The sequence below is a fragment of the Schistosoma mansoni genome, chromosome 6 (assembly GCF_000237925.1).
Source record: "Schistosoma mansoni strain Puerto Rico chromosome 6, complete genome".
NCBI lineage: Eukaryota > Metazoa > Platyhelminthes > Trematoda > Strigeidida > Schistosomatidae > Schistosoma > Schistosoma mansoni.
Window position 1 is genome coordinate 1,591,589 of NC_031500.1, and position 10,968 is coordinate 1,602,556.

The 10,968-nt window shown below is 37.1% G+C and overlaps 1 protein-coding gene across 1 annotated transcript; it reads right to left on the reverse strand.

Annotated features, from left to right (window-relative positions):
• Positions 1–1,340: 1,340 nt before the first annotated feature.
• Smp_089370 (putative nad dependent epimerase/dehydratase) lies at positions 1,341–3,451 on the reverse strand (the record flags this gene model as incomplete). The annotated part of the gene is made up of 2 exons (XM_018797907.1): positions 1,341–1,808; positions 3,131–3,451. The coding sequence occupies 2 exons, from the start codon at positions 3,449–3,451 to the stop codon at positions 1,341–1,343; spliced, it is 789 nt and encodes a 262-aa protein (XP_018652903.1).
• Between the last annotated feature and the right edge of the window lie 7,517 nt (positions 3,452–10,968).

The window sequence follows — 10,968 nt, forward strand, 5'->3', positions numbered from 1 at the left end:
CGTCACTGTGTTGGTAAGTCACAACATATCTAGTGTTAAATCAGTAGTATACTCGTCAATCTTTGTATGCTTTTTAGATATTCAACAACGTACTGAATATAGCGTATCGCACATGGGCGGAGATAAGTAGGTATGTCAGCATTTTTTTTCAAATATGACCTCATCAATCACCTTCTCAACGGAATCAATCCATATGTTGTGTTCTTTGCAGAATGCTTAAAGAAAGTCACAAACATGAATAGATCTTAGACAAACTGTCATATGAAATATAGTCATATATCAAACTCTGAATACCTGAGACATCTTCAGTTTAAATTTCATGATCATTCAGAAAGGTAAATAGAAAAATCTTCAATTAAATTATCAATCAATAATTTGGTTTCTCAGAGACTGATGAATATCAAATACGTTATCAATAATGATCAACATAAGTTGGACTAAAAGTCAATGGTATCATAGACTGAAACTGTATCAAAAATCAGCTTCCTTCAGCTTCATTATATCCTACATGTACACTGCCCCCGAAGGCCCTGGTACGGCCTAGAGTGGGAATAGTCCACTCGCCCTCTCGAAATGCTCTCACATGGCCACGCGTATATAGCCTCTGACAGGAAGGTTCTACTCACTGCATTCTCGTGGCGGAGGTGTTGTTTAGGAAGCCGAGAGGACGAAAAGTGAATAAGCGGCGCTTTAACCGGGTTTTGGCCACGGTGGGTCCGCCTAGGGGAGTTGGAAAACACTAATTCCAAACAAGTGGTGCCCATGGGCTGGCTCCAGTACCCTGAAGGAACAAATGGCGTATGAATCAATCGATGGTCACCGGCTACGATGGTACTTCATCTCCTCACGATACTCCACTGACTTGTGAATCATACCACTAGGTCAAAGGCTCCGGTTGTGGCCCCCTAAGAAAACCATCTGCTTCAGTTTGAGCACCCGGACAGTATCACAGTCCTCACACAAATGAACTGAGATTTGTGTGGCACATATGTATCTGGTGTTCCTTTGTACCAATATTTATGTGTTCAAATAAATAAATAAAATTACGAATCATCAATCGATCATTTATCAATTAACATGAACAACTGTGAAGTTTTCAACATGGTGGAATGGAGGTTTATTTTTTTAACCAAGGAACAAACTCTGGGCCAGTGATATAGAAGTTATATAGTTTAGTATTCAGAAAACACTTGACAGTTTCGGTTAATCTTATAAGGACTCAGTGACCTTATATAAGTATGATCATATCAAATGAGACGATTCAAATTAGGTAACAAATGAAATGCTTATCAGACGTTTATTTTACTGCAAAATGTATAGGTGACATTTAACTCAATATCTCATAACTGTCCGAATTTGACATCATGAAATTCCGGAAAAATTGCCTCTAAGTCCTCAGGTGATGCATTTTTCCCTATTAGTTCCATCAGTTCTTTTATCTGATCACGAGTGTTGACATGTGGATAAGCTATTCCATCTGGTATAGTAACATTTAAAAATTGACATAATGGTTCCCAACCATCTTCGAGCTTATGAATTAGGAGACGTTCAGATGGTACAGTTTCTTGCACCATTTTATTATATTTCTCATAACACTCAAGTAGAACTTCATCATTATCGATGTCTAGATTATCTTCCTGAAATGCGTATCTCAGTGAATCCATGATCATTTTGTTTATCTCGTTACCAAGATGCAATGCTTGCTTCGCTTTATCTAGTCTCTGACTGTATGAATCGTTTGATTTCGGCAATACTGAATGTCGTACACTAGATAACCAAGAATTTTTATCACGCACAGTCAATATGACCTGAAACAGGCAAAATACTAATACAAAAGTCATAAGCATATGTAATTTGTCGAATATGCAGATATATATAAACATAGACAAATCAGGCGTACTTACGTAAGAAGTAGTAAGACTATATTACCTTACGTTGTTGATATTCAAGACAGTAAATGGTCAGTCTCTATTCCATAACGATCACATTGATAGAGAGTATTGTTGCAGGTGACAAGTGAGACTGATCATCTGCAGTCGTCGATATCAACAGTGGAACGTAACAAGCCGCTTACCAGTAACCCCATATCCGTTGAACAATTTAAGCATCGAGACTCTACAGTTTAGTGACAACTTTCTATAATTACACAATATTATAAACAATACTGATCTACACTTTGTAAATTAAATTGATAGTCGAATGTAGGAGATTTTGATCATCTATATTTAACTGGACTCCCAATCGGTTAGCTGTTACATTGAAGGTGTAACTCATATCCAAGTAACTAGTGAACGAGTTTACACAAGTGTAAACTTTATTAAACAGTGAAGATATTGACAACAATTCTACAAAATGTGTTTAAAACGTTACAAAAATATGTTGAAATTGATTGATTTCGTGGATTGGTTGGAGTTAGACATTAACACCGTTGGATGCCGGCCGACTCAGTGGTCTAGAGGTTTAACGCTCACGTGCGAGACTGTTAGGTCCTGGGTTCAGATCTCGCGAGCTGGGATTGTGAATCCGCACTGCTGAGGAGTTCAGCAATAGAACAAAACAGCCGTCCAGTGCTTCCATGATTTCCACGGTAGTCTAGCCTCAATTGACTCATGATCTTAACTATAAAATCGAGATATTTATTGAGAGGGAAACAGCTAAATGAGTGTTGATTGAAAGCTACTTTCACAATCCACATTGTTATTCGTGCAATCAATCGTTTTGAGCCCACATTCATATAAGTGTACATTGAATAATGTCAACGTTTTCGACAAGATCCATAAACCAAATCTGATGATCAATGTTAAACAAGTGGAACCAGCAAATCATGGGATATTCAGTGAATTGGGAAATTCATCACCTATTGACAAATTTAGTGACTGATGTGTGAGGTGTACTGGTGATTGAGTGATGAAACACAAACTAATACATCCGTTTGTGTGATTGTCAAATCCGTCTCATTCAGTTTGTGATCATGCCAGATCGGAATACAATCAGTTGTGGATGTTATGGTTACGTTGGAATGAAATGATAATATGATAAATCATCTTTGCTTCCAATTATGTCATCGACGATTGGAATATCAACCACTTATCAAAAATCGTAACATATAACAAAATACCATTTATCCTACCTTTGCATTTGGATATATACTCATCAGATCTCTGTAGAATGCACATGCTGGAACATCAGTCACAGCTACATAACCATCCAGTATTTCACTCAAACCTCTGTGTATGATGGTTACATCAGTTGTCATGTTGAGAGCCTCAGTGAACAGTGTCTGCCACTTCCCAATATCACAATGCTTTTTGGTCACAATTTCAATCATGTGATAACATGGTTTAGAGTAGATTATTTCCAGTGCTTCTTTTAAACTCTTCGTTCCGGTTCTTGGTAGACCAGCTCCAATAACTAACAATGATGTTGAAGTTTCTGACATAATGTCAGCCATGAGATATGTATGTTACATGAATCAGATTGCTGATATTTATATACGATCAGTACACGGATGATCGTTGAAGACAGATTAAATGCTGAAATCGTGTTATCACAGTGTGCAAACATTTTAAAAGAAGATTATCTGGTATACATGTAATTACAGTCACGTGATCACTATGTATAAATGGATGGTGGTCAGCACTGGAGATTAGAAATATGAATATGCAGCAATTGTACTATAGTGACTTACTAATAAGCCTAATTCAACTTATTAGTGTACGTGTAAATTAGTGTATTCTATTCAACCAAGATAAATTATCATTAACTGATATGCTTGATACTAATACGAGTTCACCTAATCTGCGAACGTGACAAAGACTCGTTACCAAAGACCAACTAACTAGCTATTCTGATACATCCCAATCCCTCTAACTAGGGAGCGAAGACGAAGTCCGAACGGGGAATAAATACATTTCGCAAGCAGCCAGAAGCACAAGCGATCCAACAGGCACAAACTAAACATACATATACAACATAAAACTGTCCTTGAAAAGTGTTACAAAATAGCTTACTAAAACACATAAAGGACCAATAGCGTTTAAGACTTTATCAAATGGGGAATATGACATAAAGATGAAAAGAAAGCTTGTGCTGCGAAAACAAAGAAATTCAAAATTTCAAAATAAAATTACAAAAATAATGTACTTACCAAGTGAGTTCTGGGGACCTAACATCCCTAACATTATCATATCATGGTGTTGAATTACTTAACAGTCTACCATGAAATCGTTTACTATCTTAAATCACAAGGTAGTTTAAGGTATTTTGATGTCTAGTGATAGTACAGTGATTGAGGTGTTTCAGTTTCAGCCAGTAATTTACAAGTCTCAACTACAATCCATCTGGTTTGATTTAGACACTTAAGTATTATAACTTGGCCACAATTTGATCATGCGTCTTAAAATCAAGTAAACTAACCTGTACTTCGTTAATGAATTGATAACCGTGAAAGATATTGATCTTTGTTTACATTGTTAGACATCTACAATCTTCTTTGCTTGATCTTTTGTCAATACGTGATTGGACGTTTTTATCATAAGACATATTCAGCACTCATCATCAAGGGTAATGGTTACAAAACAGTAATCGTTCAGGATCTTGTTGATACAGTAAGTCATTCCATTCTCAAATTCTTCAGTGAATACAACTTCAACTTCAAAGGTTCATGATTTGGCTTTGAATCAAACAGGGAGAATCAGTATCTTCTTGTTTTTCTTCATAAACAAGCTCGATTCTTAAGTAGAATAGGACTTCCAGTTGACTATCTCCAACCAATTAACACTTCAACATCGTACACTCCATATCATCAGTTAAACTAGCAACCGTACTACAACTTCATCAGTAAAATTTCAACAGCACTAAATGACTAGACAAACATAAAATCGGTCACTACTCAATGATCAGTCAGTTGTAAGTAAACTATAAACTAAGTAAACTATTTATTACTGTGAGGACAGACCACAGGTGAAGTTGAGGAAGTTCTAAGAAGCTCAGAAGGAGCCGAACATACTCCATCCAAACAGCTTTTGGAAGAATGTTCCAGAATCATTACGTGTAGCTTCCCTATTGGACAATGTTAATAGCCCCTTGTGTGCGGATTGGATAACTTTAATGATGATTTCGTTTCTACTAAAAACTTTAGATACCTGACAGTTTTGTGCCATATTTGGACACTGTTTTGAGAATAACATTTCTTCTACTTGTCGTCTGTCTTCTCATTTTGCGACTTTGGAAAATTCTAGCGTTCGAGTGCTCAAGTATTTCGCGAGATACTAAGAATCTAAGTTCGAGATATGACAACTGGTGACTGGGTTGTCTTATCTAGATGTCATTTACCATTGAACAATTTGAAGCCTTGTTGGAGCGTCAAGAAAAACGTTTCGAATAGTTCCAGGTTCCTATTATGGAGACTCTAACCCAACGATTGAACCTAAATCAAAATGAGGTTACAGATGATCCTTTGAAATCTCATGTCGACCACATTATTAATTCTATCCATGAATTTAATTTCGATGATTCGGCTGGTATTACTTTTGAAACCTGGTTCAAGAAATACGGAGATCTGTTCAGAAAACTTGATGACGCCGCCAAGGTCAGAATACTCTTAAGAAATCTTGGCACAGTTGAACATGAACGCTACCCTTATTTCATCCTTCCAAAGAATCCAAGAGATTTTTCTTTTGATGAAACGATTGATATTTTGTCGCAAATCTTTACTGAACAGTCATCCGTGTTCAATATTCGTTGTCAATGTCTGAAGATTACAAAAGCAGCTGATGATGACTGAGTGAAGCATGCTAGTTTAAGAATCTGTGAGTATATGTTGTACCGATTGGTATTGTGCAATTTTTTAAAGAATCCTTTATTGAAATGTTTTCAACTTCTTCCATTTATCCCTTCATATCTGTTCCTTTGAGTGATGTAATATTTCAATACTAAACTGAATCATATCAGTGTTATATTTATCGAACATACAAGATTCTTTGGATTATATTGACGTGAATTATATTCAGTATAACATTTAGGATCTGATTTTGTTATGATTCTTGATATTCATCTGAATATCATACAGTAAATATTTCATTGGTAAAATGTCAATCCATTGTTTCAGACCTCATTGTTCCTTCGTTTCCATAGTAAACACTTTTTGTCCTCATTCTCTTCTCTTCGATCTTCTAAACCTTCTGTCACCAGACATTTCGCTTTTGGTTGATGATACGTACTACTTATATCTGTCGACGTCAGTAGCATAAACTACAGCAAGTATTTACATAAATTACCCCTTTTTGATATTGATCATATGCTCTCTAGTGACTGGCTCCATGATTTATTTCCTGGAGTTCTAGTGAGAATCAGTAACCAGTGAAGTTCAATCAGGTCTGTTGGGAGATATCAACTCACTGTAGACATTGATGAATGGTTGCTCAGTTTTGTGGATTGGTTGAAGTTAGACATTAACATCGTTTGATGCCGACCGGGTCAGTGGTCTAGTGGTTAAGCGCTCGCGCCCAAGACCAATAGGTCCTGGGTTCGAATCTCTTGAGGCGGGATCGTGAATGCACACTGCTGAGGAGTCCAATAATAAAACGAAACGGCTGCCCACTGCTTCTAAGTTTTCCATGGTGGTCTACCTTTAATTGACTGATGATCTCAACCATTAAAACGTGTATATTTAATTTTTTTTCTAAAACACATAACCAAAAAATCTTTAAAAATTGCTTTCACGCTATCGTATGTGTATGAAAATATTTGCCTTTTTCTTCCTCTTTGTGTCTTTACGCGCATACGAGTGCATTTCAAAATGCACTTACATGTTCTTTTTTTCTTTTTCAAGACGTCTGGAAAAGGCGATGAAAAGAACGATGGAGTTTACGAAGAACCGGTATCTCGGTTGTACATTGTTTCCTTATTACCATATTGAACTTCATAGTTCATTATAGTAAGGAAAGACGTCTAGAGGCTGCTAAACATAGCAAACTATCAGAAGAGTGTTGACCGACGATAAACCTGTTGGGTTTAAACGTCTGGCTGGCTATAGCGTAGGGTCATCACCACTCCACTAGAGAGAGTGAGTGATCTGTAGCGGTAAATAAATCCCCAAAATCAATAGCTCTGTAAGTCTTCAACATCTGATGCTGACCACATTAATTTTAATTGACTCATTTAGCTGAAGGCTGTCGGTCATGCATCCGCACCAGATCACGTGTGAAAACGCTATGCTCAACATCCCCTGCAATCACTAGCCAACCTAGATCATCTGATCCAAGATATATTGATAACCTATCAAATATATCTTCGAACACCCTTTCTTCTGTCTTTTGATTTCACGTAGTGGTTACGATTCATGATAGAAGATGTTACTGGTTAAAGCGTTATCAAACTCTGGATACCTGTGGCATCTTCAGTTTGAATCCCAAGATCATTCAGAAAGATAAACAGAAAAATCTTCAATTGAATTATCGATCAGTAATTTGGTTTCTCGGAAACAGTGATGAATATCAAATACGTTGTCAATAATGATCAACATAAGTTAGACTAAAAGTCAATGATATCATAGACTGGGATTATATCAAAAATCAGCTTCCTTGAGCTTTCTTATATCCTACATGTACACTGCCCCCTAATGACCTGGTACGGCCGAGAAAGTGAAGAGTCCGCTCTCCCTCTCCAAATGCTCTCACATGACCACGCTTATATAGCCTTTATCAGGGAAGTCCTACTCACTGCCTTCTCTAGTCAAGGGTAATGTTTACGAAACTGAGAGAACGAAAAACGAATGTCCAACTCTTAGACCGGGTTGATGGACACGGAAAGTCCACTAAGATCAGTTGGAAAACTCTGATTCCAGATCAATGGTGCACATGAGCTCCAGTATCTCGAGGGAACAATTACCGTATGAATCAACTGTTGGTCACCGGCTACCATGGGACTACATCTCCTCACGATGCTCCACTACCTTGTGGATCAGATTTTCAAGTCAAGGGCTCCGGGTGTGTCCCATTAAGAAAACCACTTGCTTCGGTCTGGGCACCTGTGCAGTATCACAGCCCCCACACAAATGAAATGAGATTTGTGTGGTGCATATGTATCTGGTGGCGAAATGGAATACTAGAAACTTAATCAACACGTTCAATGAATTTCTACTATGTTTATTCACCATTCAACTTGTAACGATGTAATTTCTAATTCTGACCAAATCTAACTTAGCTTTCTAGATCCCTATTAAATCTTCATTAGCTACTGATGTATCAAGGCGTATGACAGTCATTTATAATTCTGCCAAGAAATACAAAGATTCATTCATTCTGATTTATTCTAAGTTTTGTCCATTTTTCATCAGTTGAAGAATGAACTTTTGTACAATTGATAGAGTATGTTTATGCCAAAGAAAGGATGAATTAAAACACACAAATTATCCATGTTGATCATAAGGCGAAATTCCTTACTTAGTTATGCCTGCTATCCCTTGGCGAAAAGCATAGGTCGCCCACCAACACCGTCCACTCAACCCAGTCTTCGTCAATCCTTTCAAGTTCTTTCCAGTTGCTACTCATCCTTTTGATGTCTGCTTTCGATTCTCTGTGTAGTGTGTAGTCTGACCTTCCTCTTTTCCGTTTACCTTAAGGATTCCAAGTTAAGACTTGCCTCGTGATGCAGGTTGGTGATTTCCGTAACTTTCTCCTCAGCTGGAAGCTGGTTTATCCTCTCCCACAGTAGGCTGTTGTTGATGGTTTCCGGTCAACAGATGTTGAGTATCTCGCGTAGACAATTGTTTACAAATGCTTGTACATTTTTGATGATGGTTGTAGTTATTCTCCAAGTTTCAGCTCCGTACATTGAAACTGTCTTGACGTTCGCATTCACGATTGTAACTTTGATGCTGGCTTGCGGACAGTTCTTTTAATTTCCATATGTTCTTCAACTGCAGGAATGCTCTCCTTGCTTTCTCATTCCTTGCCTTTACTTCTGCATCAGATCATCCACGTTCATCGATGATTCTTCCAAGGTACATGAAAGATCCCAGATCTTCCAGAGCTTCTTCATCAACTGCAATTGAGTTGGTGTTCTCCATGTTGTATTTAGGGATCTTGCTTTTTCCCTTGTGTATGTTGAGGCCTACTGGTTCAGAGACTGCTGCTACACTAATTGCCTTCATCTGCACGTTTCGGTGTGTATGGGATAGAAGGGCTAGATCATCTACGAAGTTCAAATCATCTAATTGATTTTGAGATGTCCATTGTATTCCGTGCTTTCCCTCAGATGTTGATGTCCTCATAATGCAGTCGACCACCAGGAGAAAGAGGAAGGGGGACAGCAAGCATCCGAAATTCCTCAAATTTATTAAATCAACAAGCCTTATAGACTGCAAATCAACATACAACATACACTAAATATAATGATGATCAGTAATCGTCAATATTTTCATTGTAACCAGATGGAATAATAAATTCATGTACTGATAGCATTTATCAAACTGATGAACTTGATATAAGACGATCTGTGAGGATCATTTAGGAATGAAAAATAAATCTAAAGTGAGTGAAACGAAGTTGTCTTGTGAAAGATCAGCAATTTGTCAGCTATATAATGCACTACGGAACGACTGACTTAAACAAATGATTGCTTTGATGAAGATTCATTTCATGAGAAGATAACATTCACCATAGCAATTATGCCTATTGACATTTTAAGTGTCACTTCAACATAGATCAACTCTATAAAAGTTGTAGTCATGTACTCATTCAGTGACTTGGGTTCATTTTATTTCCTAAAGTCTCAATCTGTAGTCATCACCTGTGTGGTTCAAACACTTTTGTAGTGTAGCAATCATCTTTCATGGTATTTGGCGGTTGACGTTTATTTAACTCCTCATCGCTATACTTCGAAATTCATAACTAGATCTCTGGTTAATTAAAAACTGTACACTCCCAGAAGGACTTATATTCGAAAGAACGCTAAGCTTTTTCTCGAAATTTCGCGAAATTTCGAGTCTGATGAAGTTTATATCTCCAGAAATCAGTTACTATGTCAAATATAAAACCCTGTTCAACAAATAAGTCGTGGATGCACACTGTTGAGGAGTCCCAAAATAGGACTATACGGCCGTCCAGTGCTTCCACGTTTTCCATGCTGGTCTAGCTTCCACTGACTCATGATTTCAACTATATATAAAAAATTAAGTCTATTACCAAAAAATATCAAAAGAAATGTATGCACTGAAATTCATATAAGCAATACAAAGTTAGGCTTCATTTCAAGTTTTACGATGTTTATCCAACGGCAACTTGTAGACTCCCAAAGTAACGAGAGAAGCCGCAGATAATAAATCTTTGTTGCTGGACTTATGCACGACATTTTGATGTGTCCTCGCAAACGATATCAATCTTCCAACTAACCCACTCAGTAATGAATGTAAGCTTTATGAATGTTTCTGAATGATACGTCATCATTATATAAAACAAGTAAGTCGTCATAGTTATTCAGTCTTTTATTCCATGAATAGTTATTCGATCTGTTTAATGATATTCTACAAACATCTGATTGTCAGACTCCATGATTTCTTCCAAAATAACGTGGTCTAATCGTCTCAGAGGATACCAATGTTTTTGAGCAAGTCAACACGCTTCAATGTTTCATTCCGACCATTGACATGAGGATATGGTATACAATAAGGTACATTCACATTCAAAAATTTACACAATGGCTCCCAACCATCTCCAAGTTTATGTATTAGAAGACGATTAGATGGTACGCTCTCAATTACCATTTCATTATATTCATCGAAACATTCTAATAGTACTGTATCATCATCAAAGTCCAGTTCACGTTTACTAAATGCAAATTTCAATGAATCATATGCCATTTTAACGAATTCTTCATCAAGTCCCAGTATATGCTTGACTTTATCCACCACTAGTGTGTGTGAATGATTGGTTTTCGGTAATATTGTTTGACGTAAACTGGACAACC